Source organism: Capricornis sumatraensis, chromosome 1 (genome assembly GCF_032405125.1).
Source record: "Capricornis sumatraensis isolate serow.1 chromosome 1, serow.2, whole genome shotgun sequence".
Lineage (NCBI taxonomy): Eukaryota > Metazoa > Chordata > Mammalia > Artiodactyla > Bovidae > Capricornis > Capricornis sumatraensis.
In genome coordinates this window covers 238,587,011-238,612,663 of record NC_091069.1, presented here as the reverse complement: position 1 = coordinate 238,612,663, position 25,653 = coordinate 238,587,011, and the positions used below count along the sequence as shown (strand labels likewise).

At 36.5% G+C, this 25,653-nt stretch overlaps 1 protein-coding gene across 2 annotated transcripts in view; it reads right to left on the bottom strand.

Moving 5' to 3' along the window:
- STAG1 (STAG1 cohesin complex component) overlaps positions 1 to 25,653 on the bottom strand; it is a 322,933-nt gene that overhangs the window by 279,241 nt on the left and 18,039 nt on the right. For both annotated transcript variants that reach the window (XM_068987932.1, XM_068987933.1), the window contains exon 3: positions 14,989 to 15,153. In XM_068987932.1, coding sequence (XP_068844033.1) covers positions 14,989 to 15,153 — 165 coding nt within the window. The remainder of the gene's footprint in view (positions 1 to 14,988; positions 15,154 to 25,653) is intronic.

Here is a 25,653-nt window from a genome sequence, read left to right as displayed (position 1 = left end):
TATCCTCAGTTCTTTTCTTTTACTTTACTCTGCTCTTCAGAAGTTATTTCCACCATTTTATCTTCCAGCTCACTGATTCTCTCTTCTGCTTCAGATATCCTGCTACTGATTCCTTCTAGAGTATAATTTCAGTAATTGTGTTGTTTGTATGTTTATTCTTTAATTCTTCTAGATCTTTGTTAATTGATTCTTGCATTTTCTTCATTTTTCTTTCAAGGTTTTTGATCATCTTTACTCTTGTTATTCTGAATTCTTTTTCAGGTAATTTGCTTGTTTCTTCTTCAATTATTTGGACTTCTGTGTTTCTAGTTTGTTCCTTCATTTGTGTAGTATTTCTCTGCCTTTTTTATTATTTTTTTTTTAACTTACTGTGTTTGAGGTCTCCTTTTCCCAGGCTTGAAGGTTGAATTTTTTCTTCCTTTTGGTTTTTGTCCTCCTAAGGTTGGACGAGTGGTTTGTGTAAGCTTCATATAGGGTGAGATTTGTGCTGAGATTTTTGTTGTTCTTTTTCCAGTTATGAGCAAGTGGAATGGTAATCCTGTCTGCTGATGATTGGGTTTGTATTTTTGTTTTGTTTCTTGTTTAGATGAGGCATTCTGCACAGGGTGCTACTGGTAGTTGGGTGATGCTGGGTCTTCTATTCAAGTGGTTTCCTTTGTGTCCGTTCACACTATTTGATACTCCCTAGGGTTAGTTCTTTGGTAGTCTAGGGTCTTGGAGTTAGTGCTCCAACTCCAAAGGCTCAAGGCTTGATCTCTCTTTTTTTGGCCAATCTGTATAACAGGATGCTAGTTCCCCAACCAGGGATCGAGCACATGTCCCCTGATATTCTTTTGGAAGAGAAGCCATTGGAATGAAATTGATGTTCCAAAGCTTCTGTGAGCAGTGTTAAAATATTTGACAACCACTATTTCTTCTCCATGTACTTACTTTTTCAAAATCAATTTCAAATTTGTTATCACTCTCTTCATCTCTGTTCATGCTTATCAAAAATTATAGCTTTGACTCCAGGTTAAGAAATCCTGTACTAGATCAAAAGTCCTCAACAGGAGGAAAATCCTTTTTGTCTTCCATTTTCAAAGGCTTGAGTGTCCCTTGAGGCTCAGCAAGTGAAGAATCCACTTGTCATGCACAAGACCTGGGTTAAATCTCCGGGTTGGGAAGATCCCCTGGAGAAGGGAGAGGCTACCTACTCCAGTATTCTGACCTGGAGGATTCCATGGACTGTATAGGCGATGGGGTCGCAAAAAGTCAGACACAACTAAATGACTTTCACTTTCACTTTTTCAAAGGTTTAGGACTAAAGCCAGAAAAGAATAAGGAATGTTATCAACATATATATAATTTTCTTAAAACAGTTTAGAAACAAATCCTGGAAATATTTTTTGAAAGGTTCTGCTTTATACATGATTAGTTAGTATATATAGAAAGAAACTACAAGAGCACATAATCCAAATTTATTGAAGTGGACAAAAGAAGAAATGCTAAGAAATCTCATTTATACCTCAATACATCTTTATTTACACTTCCCTAAGGGCACACCATTAAAGAATCTGCCTGCCAATGCAGAAAACACCAATTCCATGCCTGGGTAAGGAAGACCCCTGGAGAAGGAAATGGCAACCCGCTCAAATATTCTTTAGTTTTTAAATTTTTCTTTATTTTTTATTTGATGGATGACTGCTTTACAATTTTTTGGTGGTTAAGAATCCATGGAATTCTCCAGGCAAGAATATTGGAGTGGATTCATTGACATTCCATTCTCCAGAGGATCTTCCTGACCCAGGGATTAAATCTGTATCTCCTTCATTAGATTCTTTACCTTCTGACCACCAGAGAAGCCCTAAGAATTAGACAGACTCAGGAAAGAATCAGAAACTTACTTTAACGTTAATATCTTTTCTTCTGAAAATATTGACATCACTCAACAAATAACAGAACAAGATTGTCTTCACTTGCTCATTTTTCCACTGTGGTTGGTAACCAGAAGATAAATGTAAATATACATGTATCTTTGAGAAACAGTAAACAATACTAATACTTCAAAATCTATGCAACACAAAAAGTGCAAGGTATACAGTTTATGTTTGGAACTTTGTTACAACTGTTGTCAAATAACCTAAGCATCTTAAGGCGCTAAACTGATTATGAAATAGTCTGGAACAGTTCCAAGTGTCAGTTTAACATAGGCACAAAATAATGATATGTGACCATGAATCTTAAACAATAAAGGAGTTGAAAAATAACCCAGTCAAATATCTAAAATGGATCAACAATGATTACTGTATAAAAATTTAATCATTTATGGGAAAAACCTTGGGTTATAAAAGCAGAACATTTCTGAAGTTAAAATTAAGTTACTATGATTCTAAGGTGTGTACCCTGGTATGTTAATATCATGACTAAAGAAACTATTTCATTTCTCTAATTACTATTTGAAGTTCTATTTAAAACAGCTTCCTCTTACGTAAAAGCTAACACAGGATAAAAAATATATATATACAGGTTTCTCTTCTTTTATTGGCATTATTATGATGCAAGTTCAAACTCTCTCGTTATATGTCTTCTTCACATTTTACTAAATTTCATTAAGTTTGCAATATTAAGAAAGTCACAAAAATACTAGTGACAAAGTATATACAAATATTTTAATATAATAAAACACTATTAATATCAGCTATAATAGAGGTAAGCTGAAGAATAAACGCTGACAGTTCCTGACAGTCTTCTGCAAAAAAATAAAAATGTGTTTAGGCAACGAAATTAATATTCCAAGTGAGAAGCATATGTGTTGTGGTTTGGCCCCAATGATATGGCCATTATGCAACCCCAAATGAAGCCAAATTTTCTTCTCATCAATAAGTAGTACCAGCAAATAATTCAGGATGAAGATGATACTTCTCTCTTTGTAATGTACTGAGAAACAGCTATTTCTCACCTAAATTTACCTAAGCCTTCAAAAGGTATTCCATCACTTTTAAATGATTCTAGAATGTAATCCTAACCTTTTTATTTTAGACATAATCAAAGATGACATTAATTTGTCTGCCTTTAGAGAATCAGATTTCTTATCCTTGGACTAAGAGTTCAATTCAGTCACTCAGTCATGTTTGACTCTTTGCAACCCTATGGGCTGTAGCACACCAGGGTTCCCTGCCAATTACCAACTCCTGGAGCTTGCTCAAACTCATAACCCTCGAGTCCGTGGTGCCATCTGACCATCTCGTTCTCTGTTGACCCGTTCTCCTCCTGCTTTCAATCTTTCCCAGAACAAGGGTCTTTTAAATGGCAACCCACTCCAGTGTTCTTGCCTGAAGAACCCCACTGACGCAGGAGCCTGGTGGGCTACAGTCCACGGGGTCGCAAAGAGTCGGACATGACTGAGCGACTTCACTTTCACTTTCTTTCTTTTCCAATGAGTCAGTATTTCACATCAATCAGGTTGCCATGGTATTGAAGCATAAGCATCAGTCCTTTCAATGAATATTCAGGACTGATTTCCTTTAGGATTGACTGGTTGGATCTTCTTGGTGTCCAAGGGACTCTCAACAGTCTTCTCCAATACCACAGTTCAAAAGCATGAATTCTTTGGTGCTCAGCTTTCTTTATGGTCCAACTCTCACATCCATACATGACTACTAGAAAAACCATAGCTATTACTAGATGGACCTTTGTCAGCAAAGTAGTATCTCTGCTTTTTAATATGCTGTCTAGGTTTGTCATAGCTTTTCTTCCAAGGAGCAAGCATCGTTTAATTTAATGGCTGTAGTCCCCAACTGCAGTGATTTTGGAGCCCAAAAAAAGAGTCTGTCATTGTTTCCATTCTTATCCCACCTATATGTCATGAAGCGATGGGACCGGATGCCATGATCTTCATTTTCTCAGAGTTAAGTTTTAAGCCAGAATTTTAATTCTCCTCTTTTACTTTCATCAAGAGGCTCTTTAGTTTCTTTCTGATTTATGTCATAAGGGTGATGTCGTAGCATATCTGTGATTACTAATATTTTTCCCTGCAATCTTGATTTCAGCTTGTGCTTCATCCACCCCAGCATTTCACATAATGTACACTCTGCATATAAGTTAAACAAGCAAGGTGACAATATACAGCCTTGACTTACTCCTTTCCCAATTTGGAACCAGTCTATTGTTTCATGTCAAGTTCTGCTGCTTCTTGACCTGCATACAGATTTCTCAAGAGGCAGGTCAGGTGGTCTGGTATTCCCATGTCTTCAAGAATTTTCCACAATTTTGTTGTGATCCACACAGTCAAAGGCTTTGGCATAGTCAATGATGCAGAAATAGATGTTTTTCTGGAATTCTCTTGCATTTTCTATGATCCAATGGATGTTGGCAATTTGATTTCTGGTTCCTCTGCCTTTTCTAAATCCAACTCGAACATCTGGAAGTTCATGGTTCACATACTGTTGAAGCCTAGCTTGGAGAATTTTGAGCATTACTTTCCGAGCGTGTGAGATAAGTGCATTGTACAGTAGCTTGAACATTCTTTGGAACTGCCTTTCTTTGGGCTTGGGATGAAAACTGACATTTTCTATTCCTGTGGCCATGCTGAGTATTCCAAATTTGCTGGCATACTGAGTGCAGCACTTTCACTGCATCATCTTTTAGGATTTGAAATAAATCAGCTGGAATTCCATCACCTCCACAAGCTTTATTTCTAGTGATGCTTCCTAAGGCCCACTTGGCTTCACACTCCAGGATATCTGGCTCGAGGTGAGAGATCACATCATCATGGCTATCTGGGTCGTTAGTTCTGTGTATTCTTGCCACCTTTTCTTAGTATATTCTGCTTCTATTAGGTCCATACTGTTTCTGTCCTTTATTGAGCCCATCTTTGCATGAAATGTTCCCTTGGTATCTCTAATTTTCATGAAGACATCTCTAGTCTTTCACATTCTATTGTTTTCCTCTATTTCTTTGCACTGATTCGCTTATGAAGGCTTTGTCATTCTTTGGAACTCTGCATTCATATGGATATATTTTTTTCTCCTTTGCCTTTCATTTCTCTTCTTTTCTCAGCTATCTGTAAGGCCTTCTCAGACAGTCATTTTGCCTTTTTGCGTTCCTTCTTAATTAATCTTAACCTTTTATTTTAAGCACAATCAAAGATGACATTATTGTGTCTGCTTTTACAGAATCAGATTTCTTATCCAAGGACTAGGAATAAGAAGGAATATTAGAAATGGGTCTTCAAAAGAGGTTGGGACACAAAGCCAGAAAGAAAGATAGTCCTAGGAAAAGAACTGTTAGGATGGAGACAGGCAGGTGAGAAGAATGGGATGGTGGTGAAGAAAGTACAATACCTGCCTTGAGTCAAGAATCAAATTTCACCCCTGAAGTGGTCTGAACACTGTTCTCTGACTCTCTCCACTATAAACATATGCTGGGGTGTATATTCAGTTTCCCAGTCCTGGATTCCTGCCTTCTTGTACTTCCCAACTTCCTCCTGATGTTGGTCAGCAGGATTGCAATGCTAACAACCATGGCCAGCAGGACCATCACAGTGACTGGAACTAGCTGTCAAAGTTTCACGGCAGTTGAGCTGGATTTCTTATCCATGTAGAGATTACCAGCAGGGGACTTAAGTACACAGTGAGACTTCTAGACCCAGAAGAGTAACTCAACCCTACCCTTGTCTCAAAATAGGCAGAGCTAGGAATGTCCATCTCATCCACTGTCCATCTCATCTAGGATCTTCTAAAAAGTGCTCTGTTGCTGCTTAATATAGATGGTGGGCTGCTTGTAATGCCAGCATATAGTTGGAATTTAGCCAGCAGCAGTCACAAAAGAATCACTGAAGCTCAACTTCCCAGTCTGAGTTTAAAAGCCACAGACATGCTAGCAGTGATGTCTTTGCAACAGGGTGTTTTGCTGAAGACTCAGATTTTCTTTTTCCAACTCATGGATGCCACCCAGGTTCACCAACACGATTACATCTAGTTGCACTGGTAGGCCTTCAAACAACATTTCCGTCACATTTGGGACTCTGCAGGCAGTCAATGTCCACAAAGGTATGCTTGCTAGGCCTTACTTACCAGGCTTTGACCATTCTTGTGGCCATTCATGCATGGTTTATCTACAGGAGCTAAGAGGTTTAAAATGAAGCAGTTCATCTCAAGAGCCCAGTGCCTGGCACCAGCAAGGACTTCCTCCCTCACCCCATCCCTAAAACATCAACTTATTCATGGAATATGTAACATGTAATGTGGATAGCTATCATCATTAGTAGAAATATTAGGTCCACAAGGGTCAAGACAGAGGAATGAGAAATAGGATTGAAAATATAATCACCGGATTTAAAACAGGACCCAATGTCTGCTACCTTGGGTAGAGACTACAATTGTGCTGCTGTGGTGACTTTCTATTATGTAATATTCATTTTTTATAAGTATCAAAACTTAGCTGTTATAGTTATGATTACATATTCCTTGTGAAGTGAAGTGAAAGTCGCTCAGTCATGTCCGACTCTTTGCGACCCATGGACTGTAGTCTACCACACTCATCCGTCCAAGGGATTTTCCAGGCAAGGGTACTGGAGTGGGTTGCCATTTCCTTCTCCAGAGGATCTTCCCGATCCAGGGATCGAAACAAGGTCTCCCGTATTGCATGCAGATGCTTTACCATCTGAGCCACCAGATTATTAAAGTATTAAAATATATTAACAATTTTGATGCTCCGTCAGTCTACCTACTGCCATTGCAAAGATCACCTAAGATATTTTACATATAAGAGAAACGGATATAGACTATTATTGAAACAATGGCTATTTTCAGTTTTCCACGTTTACCATCACCTAAACTTAATCTAAATGTTTTACATTAAGTTTAGATATTTTATTATGATACTGTTAAAAATCAGAATAAATCTTTTCATTTTTTTTCATGATTTTTAAGTCCTATATCCCAATATCCTGTCACTATAGTGTTTGTACTTATAACCAGGTATTTCTCATATTACACTGATACATTGATCCTATTCAAGTATTTATGTATTTGCTTAGTTTTATAAGGTTTCACTCATCATCATTGTAGTACTTCCTTCTTTCAATATTTCCTGACCATCTTTGTTATAAAATTTCATTTCACGCAATAGTTCTAAGTTCTCCTTTTCATTTCACACAATAGTTCTAAATTCTAATAGTATTTGTCTCTTAAGGTTTGTTTCATTACCAATTCTTCTATAATTACACTTCTTACGACATTCTTCAGCTATTTTCAGTTCAGTCGCTCAGTCGTGTCCAACTCTTTGTGACCCCAGGAACCAAAGCACGCCAGGCCTCCCTGTCCATCACTAACTCCCAGAGTCCACCCAAACCCATGTCCATCGAGTCGGTGATGCCATCCAATGATCTCATCCTCTGTCGTCCCCTTCTCCTCCTGCCCTCATCTTTCCCAGCATCCAGCTCTTATTTGAGTCAGCTCTTCTCATAAGGTGGCCAAAGTATTGGAGTTTAAGCTTTAATATCAGTCCCTCCAATGAACACCCAGGACTGATCTCCTTTAGGATGGACTGGTTGGATCTCCTTGCAGTCCAAGGGACTCTCAAGAGTCAGCTATTTTAATACTTAAAACTTTTAAGCTTTTAATGAACATTCAGAAATTTTAAAACTATTATGGACATATTAATCCATTCAATTAACAGCTCAGAAAAGTATTTAATTCTCATACAGTCACTACCTAACAGTCAGTTGAAACACAAGTTAACAGGTGTAATTTTAATAAACTCATAGGTGCTTTTTCACTTTCCTTGGTGTCATCATAAAGTAAGTAAAACTCACCTACACAAACCTTGGGGGAGAACTCCCCTGCATTTGATACCTTGAGATGTGGCATCTAACCCATTTGTAAGTTGGGTACTAAAAGAAACGAATGTCCTGTAAAAGTTTATACTTTTATTTAGCATCAGAACAAAGTTTCCTCCTTAAAAGAGTATGACTAATCACAGACTAACACCCTAAGATACCTGTGTCTTTCCCAATCACAACTTCAACAGACAAAATCAGTTTTATCTTCATAGTCATCTATCTAAAGCAAATAGGAAGCCAAGCTGAGCCATTGAGTATACTTCACTTATAGGCTTAATCCACTTCCTTATTCACAAAATGTATTATATCTGTACATTAAGACCAAATGGAGTTTTCTTAGCATTAATCAACAGTTTATAATAGTATATTAACAGACCATTTGACTTTTATGCAGAATTTCCTCTCCCATCTATGGTTAGAAGGTCTATGAAGGGAAGGGTCAGACAAGCTTAGTTCATACTGTATCTCTTGTACCTAATCCAATGCCTTAAACAAGAGCTCTCAATGAATTTCTGTTGAATGAATCAACTGTAGCCCAACTTTTTTAGATGAAGTCTGGGGTACAAAATGCAAATACAAATGGATTATAGAAATTCATTATAATACTACTTCATAACTACTAAAGCAACAAATAACAGAATAATAGCTTGAATGTTCCAAAATTCAGTATGTAGTCAGTGTCATGCACCTAAATGGCAAAATGTCCAAACCAAACTATTCCCATACCCATCATTAACACCTATATACTTACAAATTTCCTTTCAGTGAATATCCCCAAGTCAAACAAATAGGAATTACCTTTGATTCTGTCCTCTTTCTCATCTTTCAGAAGTATCTTGCAGCCTTAATATTTATGGAATCAGTCCCTTTCTCTTCCTCTTCCCCTTCACTGACACTATAAATTCAAACTTTCATTACTTACGAATTGCATTAAAAAAAAAAAAAAGCCTCCTAACTAGTCTCTCTGCTTCCAACCTCACACACCCCAAATCATCACCTAAACTGTTTCCAGAAAGGTACTTCTAAAAATGCTAATATGATCATCTCATTTTCTTACTAAAATGCCATCAATTTCACAAAAAAGCTAAATGTTTAGAATCTAGCCTCTTTTAGTTCTACTCTTATGGACATCTTATGGCTTCCATTGTAGGGGTAGAGATTTTATCTTTGTGTGTTGCATTTCTGCTATAAGAAGTTCCCTCTGCTAACCTCCTAGCTAACTCCTTTTCATCCTTCATGTCTCAGGTCACATTTTTTTCAGTTATACAGGCAAGACTTCCATAATAACCCTGTCCTCTAGACAGGCGCAAGTGAATTTTTAGTGTTTTCAACCTATTCTATATATCTGTTTTATTAAAGTATTCTGTAATACCTGTTCCCCATGAGAGAAAAACTGTGGTTTTATTTCTATACATTCAGGAAATATCTAGCACAACATCCAATTACAGGAGGTATATAGCAAATATCTATTAAGCCAGTAAAGTTGATTTTTCACAATTCCAGTAAGGAGAAAAGACTAAAATACAAAATGGTCATAAATAGTTGTAGGAGTCAAAGGTTTATGGAATACTGGATAAATAAAAGAAACTAGGGTCTTTAAAACCAATCTTTCCAAAGCCTTCACAAGTCACTTCTCCAAAGGGGACAGGATACAATCATTTTTCAAATATATTGGCAATATACTATCACTTTTATTTCAAATAATAAGATAGATAAGAAGGTATAAACCATCCAGTTTCAACAACAGTTAATATTTTACAGCCATATTTGTTTCTTTCTGCTTCTTTTTCCGGTTATTGCTATAGTGGTCCAAATACACCTGTCTGATCCCTTTAGGTATGTGTTTATATAAGTAGTACTATATATTATGTATCATTCTGCAGCTTGCTTTGTCCCTTAAAATGCATTTCTAAAATCTGTCCATAATGGTACCTAAAGCTCTAGTTCACACTAGTTTTAACTGTTATAGAAAATTTAACTGTCTGAATATACCGCATTTTATTCATCAATTGTTCTGTTCACAGACTTTTACTTCCTTTGTCTTTCTTTTCACCATTACAAATTAACAACAGAAATTACTGTATGAGCCTCATCTATAAAACTACATAAAATTTTCTCTAGAAGTTATACCTAGGAATTAAATTCCCTTTATTCAAAGTATCCCAGTTAAAAAAAGAAAGACATAAGAAAGAAAAACGTGTTGCCCACAGTGTAGGTACTCATTAAATAGTTGCTAAATGAAGGAAAAATGAATAGATCATTTAACCTTTCTTAATACTGTCAAATTTTTCTCCAAAGGGGTTATACAGATTTGTACTCCCACTAGTTGGTACTCTGCGTCCTTACTGACTTTTAGTACTTTCCAGATACTTTTATGCTACTCAAATGAACAGTATGAAACAGAATTTTAATCTATTTCATGTCAAATTTTATTCACTCTTCTTCCTATTTTCTTAAATGGCCTACTGTTTGCTCTAAAGTGTTCTAACTGTTTATTACTACTGTACAGAATGCTGATTTTTCTTATAGTGTTAATTTTCTCTCTAGGAGTCTTACTGAATACTCATTAGTTCAATAGTCTAGGTTATATTGAAATTCCTACATAGACAATTGCATATTCTGCAAATACGGATAATTTTATATTTTCAACTATTATACTCTAGCGCTTATTCCTGGGAATACATCTAAACTTCCCTGTTAAAAATGGTGTGACGTGAGCTACAATGTTTTTGTGTGATAGCCTTTACCAAACTATGGAACTTCCCTCTTGATGGTTTACTCACAAAGAGTTATTGTTCAAACTGTATCAGCTACTATTTTATCAAATGATTTTTATAAACATTCTACATCAATTTTCCCCTTGATATGATTATGTGCTATATAATAGTAAAAGACTTTCTAACATTAAGCCACCCTTGCATTCCTAAGATAAAATCTGTAAGTTTTGAAGTGTACTGAACTCAAATTGCCAGTATTTTGAATCAGCAGACCTATCATTTCTTTTTCTACTTAATTTGCATTTCTACTTTTTTTATTCCTTTCTTCCTAATTACTTTAAGTTTGCTATTTTTCTTTCTTTAAATTGCTTCTATTATTGCTAATTAGTGCTTTTGCGGGAAGTCGTTGCTTTTATTAACATTCACATTTCAACAGTTTATTTAACTCTTTACTGCATGAAATAATTAAAAGTGCCTTTCCAGATTTGTGACTATGATGTAATGTAGAAAAGGAATGTATTTTGTATATTTCAATCTTACTTGCATTGTGGTCAGCAAAAAGGTTCTTAATGAAATATTAAGGTTCCTTAATGAAATATTTCAAGACTTTCTTTCAAGCCTCAATATTCTACAATTATACTGTACAGGCACACCTTAGACCTATTAAGGATTTGGTTTCAGACCACTGCATCACAGCAAATATTACAATACAGTGAGTCACATGAATTTTTGGTTTCTCAGTTTATATAAAAGTTATGTTCACACCATATTATATTAAGTGTGCAGAAACATTTATGTCTAAAAAATCATTGCCTATACCTTAATTAAAAGATAATGCTGCTGGGAAAATGGTGCTTATAGACTTGTTCGATGAAGGGTTGCCATAAGCCTTCAATTTGTGAAAAATGCAGTATCTGTGAAGCTCAGGGGGGAAAAAAACAAACAAACAAGGAATGCCTGTGTAATGATTTTCACTTATCTTTCTTACTCCTGACAGCAAACTCTAGATCCAAGGAAATGTGACTGAAAATTTCTAAAAGACTACCTCTTCAAAACCTATGTCTCTTCTATTCCCTTGGAATTCTTCCCCTGCATATTCTGGAACCCTTTCAATCCACATCAAAGTCACTCAACTGCTCTTTCATATTTACTTTTTTATTTCTGGGCTACATTCTGAATGAATGCCTAATGAATGCCAATTCTTGAATTCTCCTTGGATGGCATCTAATGTGGCTTTTTAACCTCAGAAAAACCTATTTACTAAGTTTATTTCCTTTTTAGTATTAGGTAGAATTTCTTTCCAGAGAAGGTAATGGCACTCCACTCCAGTACTCTTGCCTGGAAAATCCCATGGATGGAGGAGCCTGGTAGGCTGCAGTCCATGGGGTTGCTAGGAGTCGGACACGACTGAGCGATTTCACTTTCACTTTTCACTTTCATGGATTGGAGATGGAAATGGCAACCCACTCCAGTGTTCTTGCCTGGAGAATCCCAGGGACGGGGGAGCCTGGTGGGCTGCCGTCTACGGAGTCACACAGAGTCGGACACAACTGAAGCAACTTAGCAGCAGCAACAGCAGAATTTCTTTCATCTCTATGGAAACTTAAACATACTTATTTCTTTTATGTTTTACCCCTTCCTATGTTTTTGAGATTATCTCTGCTCCATCTACTCACTTCATGGAGAACTAGATCATATAGTGGGCTTAAAAAGAACTTCCTGCTCTAAGATGATACAGGAGATTTTTAAAGACTCCCTCACCAACCAAGAAAGTAGTCATTTTAATTCAGGTCCTGGTTATAAGGACTATGTCTGTCCTCCCCTTTCCTTCATCTCACGATTTTCAAAAAGTGGGGTTTTAGCATAAGCCAGTATCCAAACTAGGGCCATCATGAGTAGTAAAGGAGTCTCTATTAGTTAACTACATGGATGATAAGCATAAAGCAGAGTCTCAAGGCTAACCAAAGATATTTATTAATATGATCCCCTGAAACACAAGCCTTAGCCTATTCAACAGTTATCAGTGGCTTTCTTCCATCTCCTTCCAAGTATGGGGTCTCATATTAGGCCCTGGCTTCATGTATTTTAAGCCTAACTTTATTCATACACACTTCATGAAGCACTTTACATCCTTTTAACATACAAGATCCAAACTCCTGGCTACAAGTAACTACTTCTGCTACCTTAAACCTAAGGCTGACCACTAGGTAGTTTTTTTCTATATAAACCACAGAAACATTTAGTTTTTAAACCCATTAATGCCTACCCTCTTTTTAGCACTTTGTCTTTCATTACTTTATATTTGAAATGAAGGGATAATAAACAGTGAAATTAGTGTGCCAGCTTCATTAAAAGACCTGCATTAATTTTTTAAACATGAATTTTTAAGCATTCCTTTCGCTCAGTAACCACTTTCAGGAATTTACATTACAAAGCATTCCTACAGGCAATATTTCATAAGGATATATAAAGATCTTCAAAGTAGTACTATTTTTAACAGAATAAAACTACTCTTAAATAGTTATCTTAAATATACTTATTCTTCTTAAACAATAAAGCAGTCCAACAGAAAACTAATTAGATAATATAAACGTTGAAAATTCTAAGGTTAATCCACTGGAAAAAAATGCCCACAACAGAGTGCTGAATAAAATGAAAAAAATTACAGCAGTTTGTAGATTAATATGAATACAGCTAGGAAACAAAAACATAAAATAATAAAAAATTACAGCAAAATAGAAAATGCATAGGGTCACTTTCAATAGAATAGTGAGAAAAGTTGAAAAAGTGAGTTAAAACCAAATTCTGGAAGGTACCAAGGTTCTGACTACTAATCTTTACCCTTTATAAAAATATGAATCCAAAATAATTTAAAAAGAGAATAAAGAATAAAGTATGAAAACAGTGATAGGGAAGAGTAATGTAGATGAAGACTACAGAACATAATGGGTGAAAAAGAAAAAAATCTTATACTCATCACTAGTGTATATCAAAATCAAACGATTAATTTTCTTCACAATAAATACTGAAGATTTTATTCATATTAAATAAAAGATGGAAAAATAAACTATTGCATGAGAAAAGAAAGCAAAATAATGAAATGGAATTTTAGAATTTAATTTCCTTGATTTTCTGCTTGTGTCTTTACCTACGGATGGGAGGCAATAAATAGATTTTGATTAATATCTCTATAGCCTGTTAACAATTTTTTTATTGCAGTTTGTATCTGCAATAGAAACTATCAAGCTTAATGGCTAAAAATCACTTAATATATTTCAAAATTATATATTTTAATGTTATCCATCGCTTTGGATAACTGGGAATTCAATATTTCACCACTTAGCATCATCAATATTTAGCATCATCACACCACTCTAACACCCTCTCCTTCCCATACGAAATTCCAAGATTCCTGAACAAATCAATCCGGTAACATACATTAAACTCCCTTAAGGAATTCAAAAAGAAATACATGTAAAAAATAAAAGGTATATTAATAGAAAGTTGCCTGCTTTGGCTCTAAAAGTAAATCTGTTTCATAAATTACCCAACTTTCACACTTAAATTGAAAAATGAAGTATCAAAAATGAGCAAAACCAAAACAGAAAGATTAAACATATAATCATTAGTAATTAAAAAATGGAAATTAAAATAATGAATTACAGTCTTTATCTATATTGCCAAATAATTCTTAAATATAAAATAACCAATTGCTAGCTAAACTTCTGGTGAAAGATAAACTAGTACAAATTCTGGAGAATAAAATGGTATTTATTACTACAGAGTTAAGAAATATTCTTAAAATAATTTTACCTCTAGTCCTTTAAAATGAAAAGAAGATGTAAGGAACTAAATACAAAGGATTAATAAGTTTTAAAATATTCTGAAAATGTAAACACACACTAAAGGAATCATAATACTTATATTTATCCTTAAAATGAATTAGAAGCCAGTAAAGATGTGCTCTTCGAGACTATTTAATGACACTTATTGAGTGAATGAGGGCAGAAGAAACAGTGTAAGAAGTTACAAAAGATCACACAAACACAAATAACCATAAAATGTTAACTGTGGTTATTTCTAATTCACTACTTAGGCATTTTTTTATACCCTTTCTTCTTTCAAATATTCTTCAATACACATATGTTACTTACATTAAGTCAAATTCTAAAAATATACACGATTGACGCAATACAAATTCTCAGGCAGTTCCTACTATACTGCAAATTATTTTAGTCAACATAATGCAATTTAAAACTTGTAACATTAACTTACTATTAAACAATATGCCTTTCCTGACACTTTTACAAAATAAGTAAAGAAAAACCCTTAGTAAACTTGACTACACATCAACAATTGTATAAAAGTGTCAAAATATACACTAACAGGTTTTACATGTTATTGACATTATATTGCTTTATTAGTAAAATAGAAACACTTAAAATTTACCTGCATTGCACTTTTCCCCAGCTTCACCACTTCAAATAATGTGACAGGTTCCCCTTCACCATTCTGTTGAGGGTGCCCATTGGCTCTTCCACGGCCTGTTCCTCTAAGTCCAGCTTCAATTCTACTCTTCTCTCCTGGTGATTTTCGAGGTTTCTTATTTGTAGACTGAATAAAAAAAGAGGGAAAGCAAAATTAAATGCAGGCATATTTGCCTTATGGAGAGTGATCTCAAATTATGTTTGAGCCTGTGAAAGGGAATTTAGCACTGTTATAGGTAAGAGATAATTTCAAAAGCTTTACAATGTTTGTACTGATTTTTTAAAAAGTGCAAACAGAAAAGTACAAGTTAATTTATACAAGGTATGAAAAGAAAAAGATTTACTATTTTGTACAATAATGACAGTGCTGGAACCCTGTCCCCAAACACAACCCTGTCTTGACATTTTCTTATTACCAACCTCAAGACTAGACTTCCCCAGAAATCATGTTCAACAAAATGCTACTTGGACAAACTGCATGTTGAACTTCTCCTTCAACTTAAGTACTAAAATATTTCTTATTCTGTCATGCAACAGATATATATTGACAACTTTTGGAACCATCTCAAGTAATAAAACTACAGCAAATATTCTGGCCTTGAAGTTGTTTTTCAGTAAGTTCATTTCGGTCGTTCAGTCCTGTCTGACTCTTTGCCAGCCCATGGACTGCAGCACGATAGGTTTCCCTGTTGATCACCAACTCCCAGAGATTGCTCAAACATGTCCATTGAGTTAGCGATGCCATCTAACCATCTCATCCTCTGTTGTCACCTTCTTTTCCCCCCTTCAATCTTTCCCAGCATCAGGGGAGTCATTTCTTTGCATCAGATGGCCAAAGTATTGGAGTTTGAGCTTCAACATCAATCCTGCCAATGAATATTTAGCACTGATTTCCTTTAGGATTCACTGGTTTGATATCCCTGCAGACCAAAGGACTCTCAAGAGTTCTCCAACACCACAGTTCAAAAGCATCAGTTCTTTGGCACCCTGCTTTCTTTATGGTCCAACTTGCAGATCCAAACATGACTGCTGGAAAAACGATAGCTTTGACTAGACACACCTTTGTTGGCAAAATAATGCCTCTGTTTTCTAATATGTTGTCTAGGTTTGTCAGAGCTTTCCTTCAAAGGAGGAAGCATCTTCTAATTTCATAGTGCAATCACCATTTGCAGTGATTCTGGAGCCCCCAAAATAAAGCCTCTCACCATTTCCATTGTTTCCCCTTCTATTTGCCATGAAGTGATGGGACGAGATGCCATGATCTTAGTTTACTGAATGTTGAGTTTTAAGCCAGCTTTTTCACTCTCCTCTTTCACTTTCATCAGAAGGCTCTTTAGTTCCTTCTCACTTTCTGCCATAAGAGTGGTATCAACTGCATATCTGAGATTACTAATATCTCTCCCAGCATTCTTGATTCCAGTTTGTGCTTCATCCAGCCCAGTATTTGACAGGATGCACTGTGCATAGAAGTTACGTAAGCAGGGCGACAACAGACAGCCCTGACATACTCCTTTCCCAATTTAGAACCAGTTCGTGATTTCATGTATGGTTCTAACTGTTGCTTCTTGACCTGCATACGGATTTCTCAGGAAGCAGGTAAGGTGGTCTGGTATTCCCATCTCTTTAAGAATTTTCCACAGTTTGCTGTGATGCACACAGTCACAGCTTTAGGAATAGTCAATAAAGCATAAGGTTTTCTGGAATTCTCTTGCTTTTTCAATGATTCAATGTATGTTGGCAATTTGATCTCTGGTTCCTCTGCTTTTACTAAATCCATCTTTACCATCGGTACTGTTCATTTACTGTTGAACCCTAGCCTGGAGAATTTGGAGCATTACTTTGCTAGAGTGTAAGATGAGTGCAATTGTGCAGCAGTCTCAACTTTTTTAGCATTACTCTTCTCTGGGATTGGGACACTTTCCATTCCTGTGGCCATTCTCAGTTTTCCAAATATCCTGGCATATTGAGTGCAGCACTTTCACAGCATCATCTTTCAGGATTTGAAATAGCTCCACTGGAATTCCATCACCTCCGCTAGCTTTGTTCGTAGTGATGCTTCCTAAGGCTCACTTGGCTTCACACTCCAGGATATCTGGCTTGAGGTGAGTGATCACATCATCGTGGTAATATGGGTCATTAAGATCTTTTTGTATAGTTCTTCTGTGTATTCTCGACACCAATTCTTAGTATATTCTGCTTCTATTAGGTCCATGCCATTTCTGTCCTTTATTGTGCCCATCTTTGCAAGAAATGTTCCCTCAGTATCTCTAATCTTCTTCAAGGGATCTCTAGTCTTTCCCATTCTGTTGTTTTCCATTTCTCTGTATTCATCACTAAGGAAGGCTTTCTTCTATCTCCTTGCTGTTTTTGGAACTCTGCGTTCAGATGGCTGTATCTTTCCTTTTCTCCTTTACTTTTCACCTCTCTTCTTTTCACAGCTATTTGTAAGGCCTCCCCAGACAGCCATTTTGCTTTTTTCCATTTCTTTTCCATGGGGATGGTCTTGATCCCTGTCTCCTTTACAATGTCACAAACTGCTGTCCATAGTTCTCCAGGCAGTTTGTCTATCAGACCTAATCTCTTGAATTTATTTGTCCCTTCCACTGTGTAATCTTAAGGGATTTGATTTAGGTCATACCTGAATGGCGTTTTCCCTATTTTCTTCAGTTTAAGTCTGAATTTGGCAATAAGGAGTTCATGATCTGAGCCACAGTCAGTTCCCGGTCTTCTTTTTGCCAACTGTATAGAGCTTCTTCATCTTTGGCTGCAAAGAATATAATCAATCTGATTTTGCTCTTGACCATCTAGTGATGTCCATGTATAGATTCGGCTCTTGTCTTTTTGGAAGAAGCTGTTTGCTATGACCAGTACATTCTCTTGGCAAAACTCTGTAAGTCTTTGCCCTGCTTCATTTTCTAATCCAAGGCCAAACTTGCCTATTACCCCAGGTATCTTTTGACTTTCTACTTTTGCATTCCAGTCTATGATGAAAAGGACATCTTTTTTGGGTGTTAGTTCTAAAGGATCTTGTAGGACTTCATATAATCATTCAACCTCAGCTTCTTCAGCATTACTGGTTGGGGTATAGACTTGGGTTACTGTGATACTGAATGGTTTGCTGTGGAAATCAACAAAGATCATTCTGCTGTTTTTGAAATTGCACCTAAGTACTGCATTTCCGACTCCTCTGTTGACTATGATGGCTATTCCATTTCTTCTATGGGATTCCTGCCCAGAGTAGTAGATCTAATGGTCATCTGAATTAAATTTGCCCATTCTGGTCCATTTTAGTTCCCTGATTCCTAAAAAGTCTATGTTCACTCTTTCCATCTCCTGTTTGATCACTTCCAATTTACCTTGATTCATGAACCTAACATTCCAGGTATCTATGCAACATTGTTCTTAACAGCATCATACTTTACTTCCATTACCAGTCAGTCCACAACTGGGTTTTTCTTCTGCTTTGGCTCTTTCTCTTCATTCTTTCTGGAGTATTTCTCCACTCTTCTCCAGTAGCATATTGGGCACCTATCAACCTGGGGAGTTCATCTTCCAGTGTCCTATCTTTTTGCCTTTTCCCAATGTTCATGGGGTTCTCAAGGCAAGAATACCGAAGTGATTTATCATTCAGTTCTCTAGTGGACCACATTTTGCCAGAACTCTCCACCATGACCCATCCAACTTGGGTGGCCCTACAGGGCACAGCTCATAGTTTCACTGAGTTAGACAAGGCACAATCTTCAATTAACAACCCATCCCATGCCATGCCCCCAACTTACAAAAAAAGTCAACACCTGATATCACCTTATCTATGTCTCACCTTTAGAGTCAAGATAGAGTAGCTTGCAGTCACTACTCTTGTTATCATTCCCATAAATTTCACTTATATATAAACACACTAGAGTTACTGACCAAATTCACCAGTAAAATTAATGTTGCTAAATTTAATAGACATTTTTTTGCAACTCTCCCAGCAAGCCACATTATCCCTATGTGTTTCAGATATCTCTTCCCTCCCTATATTCCTTCCCTGTCAGTGTTACCTTAGGTCTCTGCTAAGCATCTTCTCAATCTTTATATGCTTTCTTGAGTGGTTTAGTTCTCTCTCATACCAGACTGTTTTGGTTATCAATTTACTGTTCTCCAAATGTACTCTATTTTGCCCCACTTTGTGACGCTGGAACTGGATTTGGTAAACATTTCTCTTGCCATCTGCTGCAATGGTAAGCTTTATAACTCAAATGCCCTAGAGGAACACTACAAAGCACAGCATAGTGGGACTTCTCTTCCTGCTCACAGGACACACTCCCATCATTCTCTATTCTTATATTCTTCAAAGTACTCTCTCACTCCTCTTGATATTACAGTTAATAGCCTGACCTCTCTATTTGTGTGTGTGAATTAATACATAATAAATTTACTGCTTATTTTCAAATAAATTAGTTTTAGAACACTGTTAGCTATAATAAAATAAAGTTGTGAAGACAGTAAAAGGAACCCCCACATATATCGTATCTAATTAGATCTATTATTAACACCTTACTATTTGTATGATATATGTTACAATTAATGAACCACTCTTGATACATTAACGAAAGTCCATATTTAATTCAGATTTTCCTAGTTTTTTTTTTAATGATCTGTTCTAGAAGCCCACCCAAGGGCTCTTAGACATATTCACATCATGTCTCCCTAAGCTCCTCTTGGCTGCAACAGTTTTTATTCTTTCCTGGTTTATGGTGACCTTGAAAATTTTAAGGAACTTTGGACAAGTATTTTATGTTGTACAGGTATTTTATACAACATTCCTCAACTGGGGTTTGTCTGATGTTTTTCTCACAACCAGACTGGAATTATGGGTTTGGAGAGGAAGATATAAGAGATAAAGTGTCACCTTTATCTTTTGTCACCTCACAATTAAGGGTATAGTCTAACACATGACTTATCACTCTTAATGCTGACCTGTTAATCAATTGGCAGAGGTGCTATTTGTCAGGTTTTCCACTGTAAAGTTACTTTTACTCTTGTCTCCATACTTCACTGTTGTTTGGAAGAAAGTCACTATGTGCATTCCACATTGAAGGAGTGGGGAGCTATGCTCCACCTCCTTGGAGATCGAGCCTTTATACATACTGTTTGATATTCTTTCAGCATGGGAGATTTCTCTATTCTCTCTCATTCATTCAATCATGTATACTAATGTAGATCCGTCAACAGTTATTTTGGATTACAATTAAATATTATTTTATTTTGTTGTTCAACTTGTTTCAGCTTTGGCCATTGAGAGATTTTTCAGTTTTGTCTCCTTTGTCCTTCTGACATATTATTGTATGATAAATATACACATACTCCATTGTGTGTATTTTTTATTTAGTACTTGGTTACTTTCTGGCAGCACAACATTCTCCACGCTCATACTGTATATTCTGTTTTCCAGTTTTAGAATCAGGTAATAGTCCTGGTTCCTTTTATTAGAGAATTTTATTAGGAATAAAGATGTGGGCACTAGGTTTTTCTCCTTGATACTGAGTGCCCTTGCTTCTAAGCCCTTAAGTGAGCAAAACAATGAAATGTATGTTCCATATATATATACATAACTACAAATATTTCTGTATGCAATGATCTGTTATCTATATTAAGTTAAGCAAACTTTTTTTGAAACTGGTATCTCCAAATCTAATCCATTAACATATGGATGCTTCTTCTCCATACTCATCTACAAACTCCCACTCCAACAGCGAGAAATCTGGCTCTCATCAGTGTACTTATACAGCAGTATTTTAAGCCCTAGCAGTATTTTAAGCCCTATCTCATGGGAAACAATCTTATGAACTAGATTGCAGCTCTTTTATGCACTGTGTACAGCAGTTTTCTTTGACTTTAGTCATACAGACTCATTTCCAAAGTTACTAAAGTCAGCAACAGACTTAGATGATATTGATACACTCTACATTTCATCCTGGTATTCCCCCAACCTTATAAATGATTTTTTAAACATGTGAATTAATAAAATTCACTTTTTATGAAAAGTTCAATGATTTTTGACAAATACATAGTGTCATGAATGCACAATTATGGAATAACAGGAAAAAGTCTCACTACCTTAAAAATGCCTATTGTTCACATTTAACCCTCCCACTTTCCCTTGGCAAACTACAAAAAATATTTTTTAATCACCACTACTGTTTTGTCTTTTACACACTCATATAATTGTAGTCACACAGCATACATTTTCATACTGGTATTTTTCATCTTACCAAAACAAATTAAATATTGATCCATGTCTTTTAGAGGTTAAACAGCTCATTTCTGTTTATCTGTAAACAATATTCCACTGTATGCATGTACCATGTTTTGTCATCCAGTTACCTAACAGTGGACATCCTGCCCACCATTTTTAGCAGTTAGGAATAAAACTTCTATAAGAATTTACATGCAGAGTTTTGTGTAAACAAAACTTCCAAATCCATTGTGCAAACATCTAGGATTACCATATCATACAGTAAAACTATGTTTAGCTTAGTACAAAACTTCCACAGTCTTCCAAAGTGGCAACACCATTTCACATTCTAACCAGCAATGAGCTCCAGCTTCTGTTGCTTTGAATTCGTGCCAGGAAATTGGTATTGCCAGGTTCTTAGATTTCAGCCACTCTAATAGAGAGATACTTAGTTGTCTTAATTCATAATCCTTGAATGATAAAAGATTAAAGAATTTCAACAAATGATAATTTCTCACATTACATTTTTCTGTTTGAATTACTGGTGAAGATTTCTCTCCTGATTAGACTCTCCAATCTTGTACAATCCAACACCATAACCTCTATCCTCACAAAGCTATTACAATGGTGCAAAAGTAAACACGGTTTTGCATTGCTGAACTTTGCTGTTTGATATTGGAATACACTGTTAAATACATGTGATTATCATATACATCATTAAAATGTACATTTCTTACTTTCTTTCCTAATGACTTAACACTTGCTCTTTATTTTATATTTTTTTAGACAGAAAACAAATTTGAGCAATTTTTTTTTAAATCTGAGTTCAAAATGGGTCATAAAAGCATCAGAGACAACTCACAACATCAACAATGCATCTGGCCCAGGAACTCCTAACGAACATACAGGGCACTAGTGCTTCAAGAAGTTTTGCACATTACACAAGAGCCTTGAAGATGAGGAGTACAGTGCCCAACCATCAGAAACAGACAACAACTAACTGAGAGCAATCACTGAAGGCAATCCTCTTACAACTACACATGAGGCTGTCAAAGAACTGAGTATCAATCATTCTACAGTCATTAGGCATTTGAAGCAAATTGGAAAGGTAGAAAGGCTTGATAAGCGGGTGCCTCATAATCTGCCTGCAGATCATAAAAAACCATCATTTTCAAGTCTCGTCTTTTATTCCACACAACACATCACAAACCATTCCTCGATTGAATTGTGATGTGCAACTAAAGTAAATTGTATGGAATAACTGATAACGACCAGTTCAGTGGCTGGACTAAAAAGAAGTTCCCAAACACTTTCCCCATGAATCGCAACACACCAGGCCTCCCTGTCCATCACCAACTCCCGGAGTTCACTCAGACTCAAGTCCATCGAGTCCGTGATGCCATCCAGCCATCTTATCCTCTGTCGTCCCCTTCTCTTCCTGTCCCCAATCCCTCCCAGCATCAGAGTCTTTTCCAATGAGTCAACTCTTCGCATGAGGTGGCCAAAGTACTGGAGTTTGAGCTTTAGTATCAGTCCTTCCAAAGAAATCCCAGGGCTGATCTCCTTCAGAATGGACTGGTTGAATCTCCTTGCAGTCCAAGGGACTCTCAAGAGTCTTCTCCAACATCACAGTTCAAAAGCATCAATTCTTCGGCGCTCAGCCTTCTTCAAAGTCCAACTCTCACATCCATACATAACTACTGGAAAAACCATAGCCTTGACTAGACGGACCTTAGTCGGGAAAGGAATGTCTCTGCTTTTGAATATACTATCTAGGTTGGTCATAACTTTTCTTCCAAGGAGTAAGCGTCTTTTAACTTCATGGCTGCAATCACCATCTGCAGAGATTTTGGAGCCCAAAAAAATAAAGTCTGACACTGTTTCCACTGTTTCCCCATCTATTTCCCATGAAGTGATGGGACCAGATGCCATGATCTTCATTTTCTGAATGCTGAGCTTTAACCCAACTTTTTCACTCTCCTCTTTCACTTTCATCAAGAGGCTTTTTAGTTCCTCTTCACTTTCTGCCATTAGGGTGGTGTCATCTGTATATCTGAGGTGATTGATATTTCTCCTGGCAATCTTGATTCCAGCTTGTGTTTCTTCCAGTCCAGCGTTTCTCATGATATACTCTGCATAGAAGTTAAATAAGCAGGTTGACAATATACAGCCTTGACGTACTCCTTTTCCTATTTGGAACCAGTCTGTTGTTCCATGTCCAGTTCTACCTGTTGCTTCCTGACCTGATATAGATTGCATTAAATCTGTGGACTCCTTTCGGTACTATGGACATTTTAACTACTAATTCTTCCAATTGAGGAGCATGGGATATCTTTCAATTTCTTTAAATCACTTTCAGTTTCCTTTATCAATGTATTATCATCTTCTGCATATAGGCCTTTCAACTTGGTTAAGTTTATTTTTGGTAATTTTTGACACAGCTTTAAATGGGATTTTTCTTAAGCTTTCTCTTTCTGATATTTCATTTTACTATAAAGAAATAGAACAAAAATCTAGAAATAAATGGTGAAAAAGATCTGGAGAAAAGGGAACCCTCCTACACTGTTGATGGTTATATAAACTGATACAGTCACATAGTACAGTATGGAGGTTCCTTAAACAAACAAAAAACCTAAAAATGAAGCTACCATGCTGCTGCTGCTAAGTCGCTTCAGTTCTATCTGACTCTGTGTGACCCCATAGACGGCAGCCCACCAGGCTCCCCAATCCCTGGGATTCTCCAGGCAAGAACACTGGAGTGGGTTGCCATTTCCTTCTCCAATGCATGAAAGTGAAAAGTGAAAGTGAAGTTGCTCAGCCGTGTCCGACTCTTAGCGGTCCCATGGACTGCAGCCCACCAGGCTCCTCTGTCCATGGGATTTTCCAGGCAAGAGTACTGGAGTGGGGTGCCATTGTATGATCCAGCAATTCCACTCTTGGGTGTAAATCAGGAGAAAAATGAAAACTCCAACTCAAAAAGATATATCCATCCCAATGTTCACAGCACCGCTAAATACAAAAGTCAAGACATGGAAACAATCCAAGTGTCCCTCGACAGTCAGCTGGCTTAAGAAGATGTGGCACACATATATAATGCAGTGCTGCCCAGGCACAATAAGAAATATTACCATTTGCAGCCACACATATGTACCTGGAGAATATTTAATAAAGTAAGAGAAAAACAAATATGATATCATTCATATGTGGAATCTGAAAAAAAAATACAAATGTATTTATATACAGAACAGAAACATACTCACAGATGTAGAAAACAAACGTGGTTACCAAAGGGGAAAGAATAAATTAGGAATATGGAATTAATAGATACAAACAACTAGAACAGATAAGCAAGAAGGATTTACTGTAAGCACTAAGAAATATATTCAATATCTTATAATAACCTATAATGGAAAATAATCTCAAGTATATAACATGAATCACTTCGTTGCATACCTGAAACAGTATTACAGATCAACTATGCTTCAATTTAAATAAGTTAATAGAAAAAAAAAAAAAAAAAAAACCTGAGTCTTTCCCTTAATTAGGAGGTAACTAATGCCTTAGAAACCCAGCCAGTAATTCAGTTCCTTGGAGCTAGAGTCCTATCCATTATAGGTTTGTCTCAGGGACTGAAATGCTATCCTTGAATCCCAGGCCATTGGGTGGGGCCCTCATAACAGACTTCCAGGCAATACAGGTGCTAGCTCTAAACCAGATGTACTTTATGATCCTAGAGATACAGTTTCCCTGGTAGATGATGATCAGCTTACTCCATTTATCCCAGCTATTACCTGTCTAGTAAATCTTTCTTCCACTAATGGAAAGTGGACCTCCTTCCAAATATGTGCCTCAACTGAGTATGCGTGGCTAGCTCTAATGTCTTCTCTCACAGAGGCTCATTTATACTACCTCTAAGAACTTATGCTTAACAGCCCAAGTGACAGTAAGTGGTAATATTATCAAATATGCATAATATTCACTCATCTCACATGTTAGTAAAGTAATGCTCAAAATTCTCCAAGCCAGGCTTCAGCAATACGTGAACCGTGAACTTCCAGATGTTCAAGCTGGTTTTAAAAAAGGCAGAAGAACCAGAGATCAAATTGCCAACATCCGCTGGATCATGGAAAAAGTAAGAGAGTTCCAGAAAAACATCTATTTTTGCTTTATTGACTATGCCAAAGCCTTTGACTGTTTGGATCACAATAAACTGTGGAAAATTATGAAAGAGACAGGAATATCAGACCACCTGACCTGCCTCTTGAGAAATCTGTATGCAGGTGAGGAAGTGACAGTTAGAACTGGACATGCAACAACAGACTGGTTCCAAACAGAAAAAGGAGTACGTCAAGGCTGTATATTGTCAACCTGCTAATTTAACTTATATGTAGAGTACATCAGGAGAAA